Below are 19,564 nucleotides of genomic sequence, written 5' to 3' on the forward strand. Positions count from 1 at the left end.
TATATCAAATGCTGAAACTTGCAGCTTTCTGTGCGTCATACAGTTTATAAGAACACTCTGATTTGATTGCCTCGACTTAAAAGCAAGATATACAAGAGTTTTTATTTGCTGGTAAAAGATTTGAAGTGGGATTGGGGATTTGCGCTTACTCTATGATATTTATCTGGGACAGGCCAGTTCTCCTCAGTGGTCTCCTTTGCCTAAATACATTCTGAATTATATAGGTGTTTTTCCAAATCACTTCCAGACCAGCTGAAGGCAGAAAGTTTAAAGGAAGGTTGCACAACTAAACTATTCCTAGCCGCTCAACTTTACTTCACAAACAGAAAGATGGTGTGGTTTTAAACACTGTACAATACCCAAAGTATAGATGCCCACTTTGGAAATTAGGGAAGTGGGCCAATTCTAATTAAGGATGAGGTCAGACGGAATCAGGATCAGGCATTTGTCAAATTGTGTGGCAGTTGGCTAATAACCAGATGGGCACACCTCACTCTACTTTTTGAATACACTGTTTTAGCACTCAGGATGCATGGCCAGGAACGAGGACACTAATGGAATCAGCACTCATCTGGGTCTTCATAGGATTTTGCACATTGAAATGCATTACTGTCAGAGCTGGCTGTGCAGGGAACCTGGCATGTTCCCCACCATCCCACTGCTGTGAGCTGACATGCCAGATATCTTGGTGCCTGGAACCCAGCATGAACCCTTACCTTCCCTACTGCTGTGTGCTGCAGTATTGGGAACCTGGTGCATTTAATCAATCATGGTTCAGTGTGGAGTACCTGCCTGTGATAGCTGATGTTGGGCCAGCAGGAGCAAACAGCATGGTGGCTCAGTTGGGGAGTGCTGGATATGATGGTAACTACTCTCTCCCTCTCTCTATTTGTTTGTACAGCTCTGCCCATGCAGGAGACTTCTCTGTGGTAACAAGCTCAACTGAGAAGGGGACAGAGCAGCTTCCATCAAACAGTAAGTGATCAGGGAGACCACAGAATCTGGGTGGTCTGCCAACATAGCAGCCTGTCCACTGTAAACCCTAGGTGATTCTTTGCTGCGGGAGGACTGTAGCTTGCACCAAGATCCTGATACAGCAGCGAGCAGCCCAAAGATGGGTTTTTCCAAAGTGCAGGTGGTACTACCTGGGAGAGTTCAACCAAAAACTAAAACAAATCAGCATTCTGCAGAACTAGCAGACATAACCCACATTTAGGGTGGAGCTGTGGTGCAGTAGGTAGTGCTGCTATCTCTCAGCTCCAGTAATCTGTGTTTGATCCTGACTGCTGGGGCTGACTGCGTGGAGTTTGCACGTTCTCCCTGAGATTCTGAGTTTCCCACAGGTGCTCCCGATTCCTCCCACATCCCAAAAATACGTTGTTTGGTAAATTATTTAGCATCTATAAATTTCTCCTAATGTCAGTGTTAGTAGGAGAAACAGGCTGGAGTTGATGGGTATGTGAGAGTGAATAGATTATAAGTAAGTGGAGAAATGGATTGCTCCGAGAGCTGGCACAGGTTCACTGGGCTGAATGACCTCCTATGCTGTAAGAAAATACAATACTATCATCGTACGATGGATTTCTTTTCGACTGTGGAGAATCCTAAGGCTCATTTCTTCTGGCTCAGGAACAGGAGCATGGAGATGTTTGGAGCATTGTGACTAAGCTGCTGCTGAAGGAGCGATCCAATAAATGGCCCGCAGTCTGTGCTTGCCCCATGGACCTGCAATAAGTTCAAATCCATTTCGAAAGTTCCAAATGAATCAGCTTTCACAATAATTTAAGGCAGCTCCTTCCAAATAAAAGTCGCCTCTTTGATTCTTTTGCCACTTGCATTAAAACCACATCCTCATCTCCCAACCCTTCTCCCAATCAAAATGGCTTCTTGATTAAATCTCTTATTAAATCACTCTGCTCTAAAAATGATTTGTTCACTGAAATGCTCCTACTTTTCTCATGCCTCTTTGGTCTATTCAAAATGTTTCCTTGAAAGAACAGTCTAGGATATCCTGGAAGATGGGCTCACTGCCTTCATATAAAAAACTGAACATTACATTAATAACGTAAAGGTAGTAACCTTGGACCTTGCAACTCAATCAACAGAACATAGCGAGTTCCTCAATCAGCAGCAAAATCATTTTGGCTTCAGTTAATCCTATCTTAAGAAGCACTACACAATAACATTTTGAATGCCACAGGCTATGTAGACAACAAATAAAAAAGATGCAACTCCTGTAAGCAAAAAGCAGAAATAAAATAAGCAAGCAATTCTCTTTACCAAGATCAGCACTTAATGGAACAGGGAGCAATTAAGAATCTGTGGCAAATTAGAACAGCATACAATGGTCAAGACATCTTGTAATTTTAAACAGAATTCATCCACACCACGCACTGCAATAGGCTTGTGGCACTCATGTGGTCTATATTAGAAGCTTCCCGTATATCCTTGATAGAATGCAGACCAAAAACTAACAAGAGCCCTTTGGGCAGATACATTAGCCGTGTGCACACATTCACACTGCTTGTGGATGGACAATTAATTTAAAACTACAGTATTTCTAAACCCCAATAATTTCTGGACTCCTGCCTGTCTAGAAATTAGCAGACAGTTTGCAGACTAGTCAAATTGTTCATTTTCATCTTGTGTTTAAAAATGAAGTCTTCTAACCTTTCAAGTAGGAAGCTGGTTTATGTATTAAAGCATTTACAACCCCTCCCGTATCAAATAAAACATATCTATTTTATTTGCTTGGAGGAAAAGTTCCATAAAACACATCAGTACAGCTAGTTTTGCTGAACAGGCTACATGTTTTGTGGTCATGGTTGATGAATCTTCATATATATCAATGTTTACAGTTAGTTTTATCTCAAGTCACTTAAAATTCATGATGTACAAATTTTAAAGCATTACCGACTTCAGCAATATATTGCTGCACATCTAAAGGACATCAGGGAAAGAATCGGGAAATGGCTATTCAGCCCCTCATAGCTACTCTGATTCAATGACATCTCAGCACCATTTTACTGCACGAACCCCACATCCTGCAGTTCCTTTAATATTCAGAAGTCCATCAATCTCTTCAAAAGACTGAGCCTCCACAGCCCTCTTGGGCAAAGAATTCCCCAAGATTCACCATCTTCTCAGTGAAGAAATTTCTCATTTCAATCCTCACTTCTTATTTTGAGAGCTGACACCCCAGCTGAAGAAATCATCAGCTCTTATCAAGCTTGAATGAAATTTTTTATATTTCAACAAGATCACCTCTTGTTCATCTAAACCCGAGAGACTATAGGTCTCCCCTCATATAACAATCCCATGTATCAGTCTGGCAAACCTTTGGTACACTCCCTCACGAGAAGTATATCCTTCCTTAAATAGGAAGACTGGACTTTGACACAATATTCAAGGTCTGTTCGCCTCCCAATGTTTGCTGTACCTGCAGATTAAATATTCATGAACAAGCACCTTTCAATCTCTCACTATTTCAAAAAGACTCTGCCTTTCTATTTTTTCTACCAAAGTAGATGAGCGCACATTTTTCCACATTATACTCCATCTTAACCACTTAACCTGTCTTTATCCCTACAAACCCCTCTGCATCCTCTTCAGTCTACACTGCCATTTCGTTTTGTATCAACATCAAACTTGATTTTTTTGGTCCTCTCATCCTGTCATAGAACGTTAACCACTGGGGCTTCAGCATCAATCCCTGCTGTACCTACTAGACACATCCTCCCTACCCAAACAAAAACCTTTTATTCTAGCTTCGTTTTCTTTGGTATATTTACCTCCCCCCAAGACCCACCACCCGCCCCCCCCACCCTGTGCCAAGCATTCTAATTTTATTCAGTAATCTCTCATGTGGCACTTTACCAAGGCCTTCTGAAAGTCCAAATACATCACATGAACTGGTTTCTCCTCATCTATTCTGCTATTACCACCACAGAAAACTAAGCATTTTCAATTAATCAATTCATTTAATTCAGTCACTGTCAATTCTATCCTAAACCGAATGTCAACACTATCATACTAAAATCAAGGTTAACTAACCTCCTGCAACAGTTGTCTTCATAATAGGCTACATTAAGCTTTCCTTGAGACAGGATTTCAACCACTGCCAGGAATATGCAGTTGACCAAAACAACTCAGTACTATACCTGTACTGCCTACTGCACAATTTTACATTACTCACATTTTATAAAACATCAGCAATAATTCATATGTATGTTTTCAAATTGACCAAAATGACACCCAGGCAGTGAAAACACACTGAAAGTTAATGTTTATTAGACATATTGCCATTACTTTGGATCGACAGGAGTTACAAACCAATTACAGACCTGGGCATCTCTTAAGATACATTTTTTTCTGAGCTTACTAAAGTAATAAATTGAACTGCAATTTAAACACAAATATTGCCTTTTATGTTTGGAATTAACATGTCACAACAGCTAAGTGCAAGTTGTCATGTACATGCAGCTACCAAGTCCACTTTAACCAAATCTGAATCAGATTTGGCAGCCTGGACAAACGTGAGAACTAATTCATTGTTCTGGGATTCTTAGCAGTACTGCTGTGTGGCCGGCAGGTCATCTCTGCTCCAACTCTGATTGCTTGGCTCCAATCAGTTTGCTTGTCGATTTAGTTTCCTCACTGACTATTCATTGGTGTAACAGTTGCTGCAGGTGGGCTCATAATTGTAACAGCACACTATGTGTGCATGGTTATAATAGCCAACTCCTTTATGCAGAATAATGTATGTGTCCAAATGTTGGATTGATGTGTCCACATCAGCTGTTGGAGTCTTATCACAGTTAAAAACTAACCAGCCCTGTGCAGTGTTGAGAACTGCATTTAAGATTTATTTTTAAATCATTACTGTACAAAACTTGGGATCAGAGGTTACTTAGAAAAGTTCTTCCATTAAGAACTGCCCCATTAAGGGAAAAACAAAACAGCCAACTAGACTAAATAACAAACATACATACAGCCCTTGAAAATGAAGTCCTTCTATGTTCTTAAGGTATGGTGCCGAGAACCACACACAGGACCATGCCAGATCCAAACCGCATTTTACAAGTCTCCATTGTAATTTTTATCCAGTACACCGGATAAAAGGTCAGCACTTCATAGACTCTGTTAATCCCATGTGGAACAAATGAAAATGCACAGCATGTGCCATACTTACTGTGGTTGATAGAGGAAAAGGTCAATGATGTTGTCTCTGCCTTTGGGATGGTTGAAGAATACGAACAGTGACCAGTGGATTAACCATGTCCTTTGCTGGAGAGATTGAAGAGGAGAACTGACCGTCTGAGAAGGAAAAATAAAACAAGCATTTAATCTACAGGTTGAAGCTAATGGGAAACCAACCTACCTCAAAGTGCCACTCATACCAAATAAACTAGAAGAACAGAGTATCTCTGAAATTTGAAAATACTCACTTTAATGCATATGAATTAAGTTCAACCTTTGTCAGGAGGATGATTATATGAAAAATGCTCACATTATTATCAATGGTTTCTTTGAGTCGTGTTAGATCTTCCATTGCAGCTTCCCAATTCTGCATCAGAATCTCTGATGCTAGTTTCCCCCAGAGTGAACTCAGGGCATTCCGGTCAGTTGAAGGAACCTGTAGAAACAGAAAGAAAACCCATTATTCTATTTGATATTTCAACCCAATGAACTTGCACTTTGCATATCTGTTGAGAAAACAATCAAAAGCAATGGTTTATAAGCAAAAATTACTTAAAGCCAGCATCAGGGACATCCTAATAATCTCTCTTTTTCAGGGTACAAATGCAGTGTACGACTTAAAGTTTGCACAATAACACTCGTTAATAGATAGTTAGACAGCCCTGCCAGAGTTGGTTTTGCCACCAACTTCAATAATGACAGCAATTTGGCAGCTTCAGACACCAGTAATATTAAATAAATGGATTTCCTGATTGTTATCCAGTATTCGTTTGGCATTTTTTTTAAAACTGATGATGACTGGCCCACAGTAAATTAGTGGTTGATTTCATCAGCAAGCAACTTTAGGGCAGCACAGTGGTGCAGCTAATAAAGTCACTCCTCTCAGTGCTAGAGACCCAGGTTCAATCCTGATCTCAGGTCCTGTCTGTATCGAGTTTGTACATTCTCCTTATGACTGTGTGGGTTTCCTCCTACATCCAAAAAACATATGGGTTGGTAGGTTAATTGCTCTAGTGTGCAGGTGAGTGGTAGAATCTGGGAGGAGATGATGAGAATGTGGAGAGAATAAAAGTGATGTAGAATTAGTGTCAATGAATGGTTGATGGTTGGCATGGACTCAATGAACGGAAGAACCTGTTTCCATGCTGTATGACTTCATAACTAGAACAGCAGCCTAGAAAACACCATACAGAGGAACAAAGAGTAGTGACAACTGATGAACAGTTCACAATTAATTCAAATGTAGAACCTGGTTAAGAAAAATAGCCAAATAATCATGGTTTAGCTTTATATATTTAGATGCCAAGATACAGGACTTGTATCCAAAAGCAAACTGGAAATCTGAAATAAAAACACAAAAGGTCAGGTAGTCAGCATCTATGAAGAGAAATATACAGTCGACATTCCGGGTCGAGACCCTTTATCAGGACTGGAAAGGAAGAGGGCAGAAGCCAGAATGACAAATTCAGGGAGGGGGAGGAGCACATGCAGGCAGGTGATAGGTGAGTTCCGGTGACAGGTGAGTCCAGTTGAGGGGGGGAAGGTAGGTAGGTGGGTGGGGAAGGGCGGAGATGCAAGAAGCTGAGAGGAGATAGGCGGAAGAGGCAAAGGGCTAGAAGAGGAGGAATCCAGTAGGAGAGGGCAGTGGACCATGAAATAAAGGGAAGGAGGTGGGGAATAGATGGGCAGGTCATGAGGACAGGAGAAAGGGAAAGGGGTAGGGGCCAAAGGAATGAGAGAAGATGGTGGTGGGGGGGAAGGGGCGGAAGAGGGGAGGAGTTACCTGCCCAACTATTCCCCACTTCCTTCCCTTTATTTGATGATTTGGATGGTCCACTGTCCTCTCCTACTGGATTTCTCCTTCTTTAACCCTTTCCCTCTTCTACCTATCACCTCTCAGCTTCTTACATCTCCTGCTTCCCCCACCCACCTACCTACCCCCTCTCACCTGGACTCGCCTATTACCTGGACTCACCCATCACCCGCCCGCGTGTGCTCCTCCCCCTCGCCTGGCTTCTGCCCTCTTCCTTTCCAATCCAGATGAAGGGTCTTGGTCTGAAACGTTGACTGTTTATTTCTCTCCATAGATGCTGCCTGACCTGCTGAAGTCCTACAGCAGTTTTTGTGTGTGTTGCTCCAGATTCCAGCATCTGCAGAATCTCGTGTCAAAGGTCAGATAGTATCTACGGAGAGAGAAAAATAACTAATTTTTTTTTATATATAGCTCTGGTGAAAGGTCATTTGGCCTGAAAAGCTAGAACACAAGCATGCTTTAATTTGCAGAGAATATGGAAGGTTAGAAAGTACAAAGGAAATGTCTGTGAGAGGTTGGAGACCAAGAGAGACTGTAATGCAAACAGTGAATGTGCCAGGTTAGAGAAGATGGTGAAGGCTTGTTAATTGCAGCTGGTGCCAGGAGCAGTAGAGGAAGAGAATGGGTGCAGAAAAAAATGTGCTGGAGCTGAGATATACGGCCCACTGCAGACACTGAAAATCTGAAAAGAGAATGCTGGAAATACCCAATGGGTCAGGAATATCCTCAAGAGAAAAAAACTAAATTGACATTACAGGTTGAAGACCTTGGATCAGAATGAGACAGTTCTAATACAAACTGCAAAGGATGTTTATCTGAAATTACTGAATGTAAATGGGCTTGTTCAGAAGATTAAGTGTTAGACCTTGATTTTACACTTTGGAACAATACAAGAGGCCAAAGGGCAAGGGGACAGAGCAGAAGTAGAATGGAGAATTAAAATGACAGGAGACAGGAAGGTCATGGTCAAGCCTGTGGAGTGAATGAAGATTCCACAAAGCAGTCACCCACTCTGTCTTTGGTTTCTCCAACATAGAGGAGACTGCACTGAGCATCAAACACAATAAATTAAACTGCACGCAGAACCGAATTAGATAGATAGATATCTTTATTAGTCACATGTACTTCGAAACACACAGTGAAATGCACCTTTTGCATAGAGCATTCTGGGGGCAGCCCAGAAGTGTTGCCACGCTTCTGGCACCAACATAGCATGCCCTCAACTTCCTAACCCGTACGTCTTTGGAATGTAGGAGGAATCTGGAACACCCGGAGGAAACCCACGCAGCCACGGGGAGAACGTACAAACTCCTTACAGACTGGCCGGAATTGAACCCAGGTCGCTGGCGCTATAAAGCGTTACGCTAACTGCTACACTAACGACCTCTGTTTGGTACCCTGGATTGTGGAGTGGAAAAGGATAAAAAGGTAGGTACTGCACCTCCTGCAGATATATGATAGGGTACTGCAAGAAGGTGAGTGAGTATTGTCAGAGAAGGAAGAGCAAAGCAAGAAATTTCAAAGGGAACAGCCCTTCAGGATGTCAAAATGGGGGGAACAGGAAGCGTGGCTGCGTCTGTTGGTGGCATCACATTGAAGGTAGTGGAAATTACAGGGGATGGTCTGTTGAAAGTGGAACCTGGTGGGGTAGAAGGAAAGGATAAGAGGAAACCCATTCTCTCTCTGGTTGGGAGAGGAGCAAGTGAGAGGAGCAAAGCAGAAAATGGAATAGAGGCAATTTAGAGCTCAGTCAACAATAGAAGTGGGGAAACTAGAATCAAGGAAAAAGGAAGACATCTTGGAAGCACTATGTGCAAAGTACTGTCACCAGAACAGACAAGATGGAGCCACAGGAAATGGAAGAATCAAATCTCCCTACCAGTTGTGGGGTGGGAGGAAGTGTACTTGAGCCATCTGTGGAAGTCTGTAGGCTTGTAACTGATATTATATGTTACTCAAGATGGAGATCAGACATAAAAAAAAATTGGCAGCAAAAGTGATGACACTTTCAAGTTTGAAAGTATATGAGCAGGAAGCAGTATCAACAGTTAGCAAAATACTGGAGAAAGGATGGCGAAGGTGTCTAAGTCGAATAAAATGGGATTATCATGGGTTTAGTATAGGTGGGTTAGCACAAGCTCAGTGGGTTGAAGGACTTGTTTATGTGCTGTATGATTCTATGACTGTTCCAAGACAAACATAGGGTTCCTAGAGCTAGGCCTTTGTTCAAAAAGTGAATGGCCCTCAGGCTACCCTAGTGTGCCATGAAAGTTTAGTAGGATTGAACATCCATAGTGAAAATGAGCAGAATGAAACTGGGGAACTGGAGATGGCAGAGTGACAGAGTTGTCATGGATTAGAATGACAAGGGTCTGGACAAGGAGAGAAAGGATGGAATCAAGTTAGAAAGAAACAAATTCTTTGGAACAAGAACAAGCTGAAATGATGAGTCTACCAGGACAGTCCTGCACATTGATCTCAAGGAAAAGGTTGATGGATGGGACACCATGAGGCTGGAGATTGGCAAACTGCTTTGTACCTTGGGATTCTTAAGATGCAAGAGAGACAAAATGTACATGTGCAGCTTGTTTGTAGTCATTTTCTTTTTACGCACTGGATTTCCTATTTCACAGCAATCACATAAAAGGGGATACAAATCCAACTATTTCTTTACAGCTGAACTGTTGAAACAACTGATAAACTGATAGCTGTTTCAGCGAATCTTGGCTTCTAGTATTTATTTGAGGCATTAGAAAGTAACAGACTAACTGACCTGCATCATAAACTTCACTACTAGGAGGAACAGGAACTGATTTTCGACTTAAAACCTACGTCTGGTCTCAGCAAACAGTTCTTAATATTGTGTACAAAAAGTTGTTTGTGTTTAGTTTTCTCTGCCCAGAAAAGAGAGCTAGTCATGGTTTGATCCATAAACTTACATTGGAAATAAATTTCATCTCCTTAGAAATTAAATTCAAGCTTTTATTTCAGTTTATTACATTATAAAATCCTGGTGCATTTCCACGGTTACATTACATAATGTGGCATTAAAACCCTGGAGAAGCACTGAAACTTCTCAAGTGTCCTATCAGATATCAGCACTTATGATTCTATTAATCTCTTAGGCTGACTTCATGTTTGATATGGAAAGCTATTACTGTTGATAACAGCAGCATCACTTTGATATCTGCGAACCACTTCTCGCTGCTCCTTCCATTCAATCTGTCAACAATAATCACTGTGGTACCATAGAGAACGCAACAGATACCGTAGCAGAGTGGTTGTGTTACTGATCTAGAGATCCAATGAATTAGACAAGTGATCTGGAGACACAAATTCTGCATGGCAGCTAGGAAAAGTAAATTCAGTTAATGATATAACCTGGAATGTGACCCTGAAACCATCCAGCACACCGCAGCCGTTGGGTCCACTATGTGTCCACTGCAGAAACTTACCACACCACACAAACTCACTAGCATTGCCCTCCAGAAAGATAAGGACCATAGGTTCACAAGAACTCCTCCACCAATACCTGCAAGTTCCCCTCCAAGTAATACATCATCTTAACTTGGAATGTATCAAAGTTAATTCACTGTTGCTGCTCAAAATCCTCGAGCTCCCTGTGCCACATGAACTACGAGGGTCAAGTCAACAGCATACCACCAACTTTCCAAGTGCAATTCAGAATAATAAATGCTGGCTTTGCTACCAACACTTACAGCATATGAATGATTAACAATAGCAAAAAAGTAACAGAACCCTGAGTGGCCTCTTATCAGCAAGGAAATGAACAACATAAACCTTGCTCCAGCCTCTTCCGGTTCCTGATTACCAAACCTCTCCAAGTTTTCCTGCAACTTCTTTCTTATTCATTATTTTCCCCAAAATGTACCTTCCTGAGTTTTAAATATCAATATGGGCAGAACAGAATCTGGAAAAAAGTTAATTTTCTGAAAAGCTGCACTAACTCCAGTATAGAAATAAATATGTTCATCAACTGAAGAATAGTTTTTCATGGATTACTCTTTTAACATTGTTAACTCCTTTTTATACCTGTTATATCCAGATCTGCCCAACTTCAGTTAAATTTTAATAATATTGAAGCAAAATGATTGCAATGTCAGTGAAAGCTACTTCTTTATGTAAACTGTTGCAAAAGAAAAGACTTGTTAAATTCTGTCCCACCCATTGCCAATTACACCAGATGGCAAAATCTATAATGCCTCTTCTAGTAACATCAGAACGCATACTAGGTATTGGTAATAAACTTGTATTGACTCTATGCATGTCAAGTATAGCTTTCCATGTGTGTAGCTGCTGAACAGATGTCTTTCGTGGTTCTAGAAAGTTGAGTGAAAAGGACAATTCAAGCCTCCAAATCACATGTGGCTTGGCTAGGATTACAGGTTTAAATGGCCAGCATTAACCAAGTGATATGCATGGTTAGCTGAGAGCTTGATAAACATAAAATATGCTTTTGACACAGACCTAGAACTCTTGGATAGTACAGCACCAAGCTTCATTTACCTCTAGGAAATGGTACTCACCAGAACGCGAAAAAAGTAGAGATATTCTGCTGCACCCGAATAATTACCACACTCATACTGGAATTTAGCGTATCGGTACAAAGTGTCCAGATATTCCTGACGAAACTGCAAAAAAAAATACACAATATGTAAAACTGAGCTGAAGGAAAGCAAGACCTTCTTATGTTAAGACACTACCTTTTTCAGTTAAGACATTAGCTCACACTCAACGATATAAGAACAACTTCTTCCCCTCCATCAACAGATTTCTGAATGGCCCATGAACACTTACTTTTTACTCCATTTATTTTGTAATTTATAGTAATTTTTATGTCTTTGCTCTGTACTGCTGCCACAAAACAACAAATTTCACAACATATACGTCAGTGATAATAAAATCTGATTCTGATTACCTTTTTCATTGGGAAGTAAACACAAAATTCTATGTGATACAAATTGTACGAAGTTTGCATATTTAAAAATAATTATTTTTCCATCGACTTTCCCTCTTCTGAGGCCAAATGGCATTAAATAATTAACTTATCAGAGTAAATCCAAATTATTGATTTATTTTAACAAGTAATGATGTCTTTGGTTAAATAATCATTGACTAGCACCACTAAAAGCAACGTCAGGCTCAATGATCCAAACATTTACTGAATCAATCACATCTAGGGGCAAGTATAATAAAGGTTCTAATGCACTGCTTCAACTATTACTCGTGATCACCATCATTCATTTATCAGCAGCTGAGGTATAATATTATGCTATCACTAGCTTTAAATATTCATGATAACAAACACATGATCATCACTTACCCCATGCTTCTCCGCTAAATAATCAAACAGCATTCGTCCATCCCTGTTTGCGGAGAAAAAAAAGTTTTTATTAGAAAGACATTCTTTCAGCAGTAATTCAAGACTGAAAGACATGGTAGGAATCTTGTGACATTTTAAGAATAAAAACTGTGTTTCTTTTTTTTAAAAAAAGCACAATATTTCATTATAATCAAGATTAGTATCCTAATCAACAGTTTTTGGAATTGTCTGGCATCATCCTTTGCTGGATACATGCTGATTGATGGGAGTTAGACCAAGATCACCATCAACTCATTGCATACATGTCCATGCATATAATCACAACTGGTCAAGATGGATTAAAGGGACACAAGTCATTTCAAATCAGACTAAATCCTCACTAGGTTCTCAAAATTTGAAACACAATGGCCTGGTTTTCATTATCGCAGCACATTTGGGTTAACAATGAAAGTATGCTTTGGCTGGCAGTGTGATGAACTCCAGCCAGTCTTTTCAAAAAAAACACTCAATGTGTGCATTCATAAAGCATGCATGGCTGCAGAGTCAACAGGCTCCCATCACACTCAAATGCATTTTATGCTGTAGGAGAGAATCACAAATTTTTGAGGCACACCTAGGCTAGGGATCAGCACGCCTCTGTCAGCACAGTGCACTCGCAACCTTGGTGCACCTTTCACAGGAACGTGGAATGTGCATCATTTTGCATTTCAAATTTTCCATTAAACTAGAAACGAAGATATCTATTAGATGTAGGAAAAGTGGTGAGGCAACCTCAGGGAAAGAGAACTGGACTTCTCCACTTCTCTGCCATATTCCCTCATGGAGACAGAAAAGGTCAAATCTGTTTGGTTAAAGAATTATGAAAACCTTCACAGACCATTTTTATTGTGGGCTTTTGCCTTCTTAAGTACAATTACACATTCTACAAAATTACTCAAGTCTCTTGTGCCAACAGTACTTTAATCTCAATGGACCATAAAACCAATGGATGGCATCAACAGAGACAAATGTTTCTCCCAATTTGCTCTGAGAAATATTTCATTCTTGGTGAGTGCTCATAATTTTTGTTAGCATATTCTTTTTTAATAGAAAAAAGCAACTTCAAAAATTATGCATTTCTTTTGACTATTTTTGCACAAGATCATTCAACTGCATAAATGGCTTCCTCTTCAATTGGGCACTTACACTCTGTTCCCCCCTACCCAAAAGCTTGTACAGTAAATGTCAATAGAATGCATTTCCACAGACCCCATGCAGCCTCCACAATTGCAGCAAGTAGGAAGGTAGTAGAGATAGATAATGAGGAGCAGCAAGAACCGATGAAGCTTCGCCCTCCCCAGCCAGGAAATATCACTGCAAACCAAAACAATCCCATTGCTGCTGTGGGTGCAATCACAGGTCACACCACACCCATGATGCAATTATATATCCAACCACAGGCAACTGCAAGGATGGACTGATTTTCACCAAGATTTTACCTGCATCCTAAATGCAATTAACCCAATGTAGTTACAACATAAATTTACCAATGCAAAAAAAGGATAACTGAAAGTACATGTGCATCACAGATGCTTGTAATTACAGTTGAGCTATTTTATAGAGCATGTTTCAGATGCCACAGTTAATTGTAAGTATCCGGCTTGATTCTCTTGGTATAGTCTGAGCACTGCATGAGCAGGCTGCAGCAACACCCATTGTGTGTTTCTCCCACACAAAATTTGTCCACAGGAAGTCAAAATTCTATGAGTCTATCATTCACAGCAGCAGCTAACTCCCAAGTTCAGGGTGAGAGGCAGATCTGTACAGGGTATCATAACCATAACTGTCAAATGCTGTCACTATGCTCTTTCCACAAATGCACCATGCCAAAAATTTTAAAGTAATCATGTTAGCTAAGCTATCAGCAACTTCAAGTTTTAATGTGGAACCAAGCCATACTGTTTAGTATATTCTGACTTTAACAGAGCTATACTTAGTGGGGTGCCCAGGGATTGATGCTAGCCCCTCAACTGTTCACAATCTCCATCAATGATATTGGTAAGGGCATCAAGTATAATATATCCAAGTTTGCTCATGATTCATAGACGGACAGCTGTACAAGATGCAAGGAGGATACAGCAAGGCTTCGGGAGATACAAATAGGGTAAGTGAATGGGTGACGACGTCAGATGGAATACCATAAGGAAGAATGTAAGGTCATATACTTCAACAAAAAAAGCAAAGTGTGTTTTTAAAATGATGAGCGATTGAAGTCTTTTGTTCAGATGGGCTTGTATATCCTCATATATGAGCAACTTAACATTAGCACGAAGCTATAGCAAGCCATTAGAAAGGCAGGCAGTCTAGAATAACTCTTAACAGCTAGAATATTTGAGAAATCAATAAAAACAGTGCAGCTGTATAAGTCACTGGTGAGACCACACCTGGAATATTGGGTACAGGTTTCATTCCCTATTCAGGGAAGTATATACTTGCAATAGAGGGAGTGATTTCTCAGACAGGGAAATTATCCTTTTAAGACAGATTACAGACTGGGCCTTTACTCTCTTGAATGAGAGATGATTGCATTGAAACATATTAGATTCATACAACACAGATACAAGAAGTCAGCTTACTCTGCTTCTATTTCTTATGCTCTTTTGTTTGTCTGTTTTTAATTCCTTCAAATGTTTTAAAGTTTGATACTTCAGTTTTTACTGTAATGATGTGTTCAAATCTTTACTTAAAATCAAAATGTTTAAAGTTAAAATGTTAAGTAGAAACTGCAATCTATCCTTCTTGGTTTGCTGTTCAAGCATCCTTTGATGAGATTAACTGCCCAACCAGCTTAATAACATCGCAGCTGCAGGGTGCCAGAGATCCCTCAAAACTGATGTAGGCAAAGTAAAAGCTTTTGCCACACAGGTCACTGGATCTTTCTAGACAGTCCAGAAGATCAGCACAAAGCCCGAGCTCTCATTTGAAAAACGTCTTGTTCTACTCTTAACAAAAAAGGAGCTTTTACTGCATAGTTTCTGTAAACCACCAATCAAGTCCACCATTTGTTTTCTCTGTCGACATGGACCACAGGAATGGCAAAAAAACAGAGGCCATGCCTTTGCAGTTTGGTGTTGGACGTGGGAGACAAAGGCCTACTAAAGCATAGCTGCCTCAGTTTTGCTGAAAGCTTACTCTCCTACAGGCCTTTAGCCAAGAGTTTGACCCCAAACCAAAACAAAACCCTTTAAATGAGATAGCAAAAAACATGGGCACAGAGTTTGGTTTTAGGCAGCACCTTAAAGAGCCAGAAAGAGGCAGAGATGGTTAGGGAGAAGGTTCAGAGCTTAGGGCCTCAGAAGTTGAAGGCACAGCCACAGGAGGTAGAACAATTAAAAGTGATGATACAGAAGAGGCAAGATTTTTAAACTCTTAAATAGCTAGCAGAAAAGAAAATTGTCATTAAGCTAAATTAGCAAGCATTAACAGGAGAGATGATAAAATTTAACAAGGCAGCACTTTATCTCTCATTCTCAACAGCCTTATGAATTCACCCAAAGCCTGTCTTTATGCTTTCAAACTTCTAATCTGCCTGAAAGATTGACTCAATTAAGATTCAACTTCAAATGTTTAATCAGTCCTAGTTCTTCCAAACAAACCCATCTTTCTATGGGTAATGTTGTAGGAAGTTATGTTTCCCTTAACTTGTGCTAATCCACCAGCAACCAGCATGGGTAAGAAATTATGATAATTATAGGCAGACATTGTCAGTGCAATAACCCTGGAACACCATTAAAGTTCAAAGTCAACTTGCTTCAGCCTTATGGCACTGCCCCTCTCCTGAAGCACAATTATACAAGGACTTAACTTCAAACACCCAAGCAGCATGGGGCACCTAAATTGCCCTTAGATGACAGCAAGAACAACCGGATGAGCACAACTGGTTGTCATACATAAAATAACAGTCACCGTTCTATTCTTTCTTCAAGGACTTCTCCACACTAAAGAGTTTGATCCATGTGCATCACAGTATGTAATTTATAAATATCTTCCAAACATGAAAAGGGAAATGAAGACCACCTGTTCAGCATGTGACTATCATCCCACAAGCTGAACTTGATGAATACATTTTAGTCCAATCCCCAGTTACCTTATGATTCCTTTGAAATGTCCTTCTTTGCAATGAAAGAGCAGGGGGAAAAAAAAACAGACAAAACAGATTTGTCTCCATTGCAGTTTTAGGATTTTTAACTATTTCCCAACTATCCTTTAAACTTGCAAATAGTTAATGGATCTAAATGGCTGTAGTAACTATGCTGAATCTAACAGTTATTGGGATTTTTACAAGGTTCCAATTTGCTTGTACTGTGGATGATACAGTAGGTCAATTCTTGTAATTCAATCAATCACCTGATCATTGGCTTTTAAATCAAAGCATTTTGTACCATATTGCTTAGCTTACTTTTTTGTCATTTGTCACTTTTGAACCAGTATTTTTGTTAGACCATCACCACACCACTGAATTTCTGGCTGCACCACCTAGCATGGTGAACTGCTTGATATGATAGTCACTTAGAAAATGGAGAATGTCTCACTCTTGTACTAGAAAATATAGAATGTTATTCATATGCTAGTGTACAAATTATATTAAGGAAACACTCTATTTTGTTGTGATCAGTGCCTCCAAGGAAAACAACAATCCAGGTAGTGGGTTAACATTTCATTCTCTTTGTGGACACCAAACATAATTTCCTCAAATACAAAAACCACAAGATCCCAACGACACTCATATAAATCAGTAAGCTAGGATTTGCCTCAGAGAAACTATGCAATAGAGCATTCCAAGAATCCACTGAGCTTGGAGGGCTTCATCTTACAGCTACTCAAGGAAATAGCAGAGAAATGAAAAAAAACTTAAGGCCTACAGATAACATATTGTAGTAATCTGAAACAATAAAGGAAGATATTTGTCATAAAAAGAATCTTGGGCACAAGTTCCTATAAGGTTGGAAATTAGCAAGTGCATCAGGTCAACATATTCAACCATAGCTAATAACATATGAACCGTGAAACAATTATAGCGATATCAGGAATATACTAATTTCAATAAATATAATGGCAGGTGTGCACCCCATCCAATGAGATGACACAATTTGTCCAGATATCATTTACTTAGATTTTCAGTAACTCTCCACATGAAAAGCTTGCACTGAAATCAAAACCCAGGAAGTAAACTAATTAAAAATAGGAGCGAGAACATATGCTAAATCTGCAAATTCAGAAATACAATGTGCAGAGGCAGGGGAGGATTACAACTCACCAACTAACCAGTCACCACCCTTTTCTCTCACCTATGTAAGTAACCTGGATATTCAAAATGTGTTCAGTCTGTCAAATTTACTGACCACCGAAATAAGATCACAAAGAGTGATACTAAAAATAGCAAAAAAAAGACTGGAGGTGGATTTTGATTTGTGTCATAATTTAAGAGGCAAGTTGAAAATTCGATTTAGCTAATGCAAACTGGTTAAAAACATGCAACAGTAGGCTGCAAAATGAAGCTGCACCGACAACAGAAGCCTTACAGCAGACCTGGCTATGAGTAGCTGTGAGGTTAACATAACCAATGTCCAGAAAATACAAGAAGGCAGTTCAAAAAAATAATGCAACACAGGGATATACAGCAACAAAACTGAGGCTCACCCTGCAGGATTTATACTAAAGCTTTACCACTACACTGAGCAGATAAAATTTTGAAATGATATATCAATATCTATTCTGGTCACCTTCATAAAACAAAGGATGCAGAGTGAGAAGAACAACTATCAGTGTAAATCTGTGAACAAAGGAAAAAGATCAAGTAGAAAAATAGCATTTCTGTTTCTTCGTGTGATATAGGAAGCCATTTGGCCCATCAAGTCTATGTTTGCTCTGAGAGCAATCTGTCTCATTCCCCCCACATTTCCCTGTAACCTATTCTCTCTGACAAACCACAATGCCCCCCTCCATCCTCCACTCCGATTTTCCTGCCACCCAGGAGTAATTCACAGTGGCCAATTAACCTACGAGTGAGTCATTGAGATGTGGGAGGAAACCAGAGCACCCAGCGAAACCCACATGGTCACAGGGAGATCGTGCAAACTCCACACACACAGCACCCAAGATCAGGATCAAATCCAGGCCGCTGGAGCTATGCAGCAGAAGATCTAACTCCTGTGTCATTGTGCCACTTGAGGCAGTCAAGAAACAATGTCTCAGTCTCATATAGAGTATTAAATATGACAAATGTTCTTTTTTAATAGTCTTTCTGCTACATGGAAATTAAAATCTTAATTTAAGGAAGCACAATATTCCATAAGTTTTGAGTAAAAAGAAGACCTGAAGGCCACGACAAGTAAAACCTTGATTTAAATACTATCATGACCACATGAAATGGATCAACCTCTCACATGCCCCTTCAACTTCAGGCTCTATGTACTGAAGAACATTGCTACACCTGCAATCTTTCTTAATAGGGCATTTATGGACCTGCAAAGCAAGATACAATATTCTCACAAATCAGACCACAGACTCTAATCTTCTCCAGGGAACCAGACTTCCTTGGCCAAGTCACAAAACTGTCACTGTCAGGAACATTTTACTCTTCAAAGACTTGACTAAGTAAATCCAGAACTTTCAGCAGAGGTTGTAAAGGAAGCTGCAGCTAACTCTTTCAAGCCTTCAATTTTGTGTCCTATATGGCTCTTACAGGAAGCACTAAATTCAGATTTCGAACTGAAGACATAAATGAAGGATACTTCTGATGCAGAACTGGAAAATGTTGGTGAACAGCTTGTAATGTCATTATTCTGTGTTTTGGAAGTAATATCTAATGAACCAAATAACCTGCAGGAGGTTTCATGGTACATCTGGAATCTTACATGTCCGATTTGAAAACAAATCAACAAAGAGCCTCACTATTAAGTTTTCCTTTAAAACAGTTACAAAGAGTTGCATTCTCTAAAGGCTGAAGTGAGTGCTCAGCACATCAGCAGGGGATCAGCCTGGAGGAGGTGCCAAATCAGGCCACGCGAGGGAGCTTACTATCAGTCAAGGTGGAGTCACAAACTGAAGTTGCAGGCATAAATCATGCTGTTCCAAAAGAGTATGTTAAACTCTACTTATTCAGTGTCAAACACATTAACTGTTCAAAACCAATTTCACTGATACTCAATGCCCGAGAACAGCATGCC

The 19,564-nt window shown here is 40.0% G+C and overlaps 1 protein-coding gene across 1 annotated transcript in view; it reads right to left on the minus strand.

Moving 5' to 3' along the window:
- LOC127574193 (eukaryotic translation initiation factor 3 subunit E-A) overlaps nt 1–19,564 on the minus strand; it is a 123,761-nt gene that overhangs the window by 88,916 nt on the left and 15,281 nt on the right. The window contains exons 4-7 of the mRNA XM_052022980.1: nt 12,357–12,399; nt 11,560–11,664; nt 5,510–5,635; nt 5,192–5,316 (exon numbers count right to left, since the gene is read on the minus strand). Coding sequence (XP_051878940.1) covers nt 5,192–5,316; nt 5,510–5,635; nt 11,560–11,664; nt 12,357–12,399 — 399 coding nt within the window. The remainder of the gene's footprint in view (nt 1–5,191; nt 5,317–5,509; nt 5,636–11,559; nt 11,665–12,356; nt 12,400–19,564) is intronic.

This window comes from Pristis pectinata, chromosome 9, assembly GCF_009764475.1.
Source record: "Pristis pectinata isolate sPriPec2 chromosome 9, sPriPec2.1.pri, whole genome shotgun sequence".
Taxonomy (NCBI): domain Eukaryota; kingdom Metazoa; phylum Chordata; class Chondrichthyes; order Rhinopristiformes; family Pristidae; genus Pristis; species Pristis pectinata.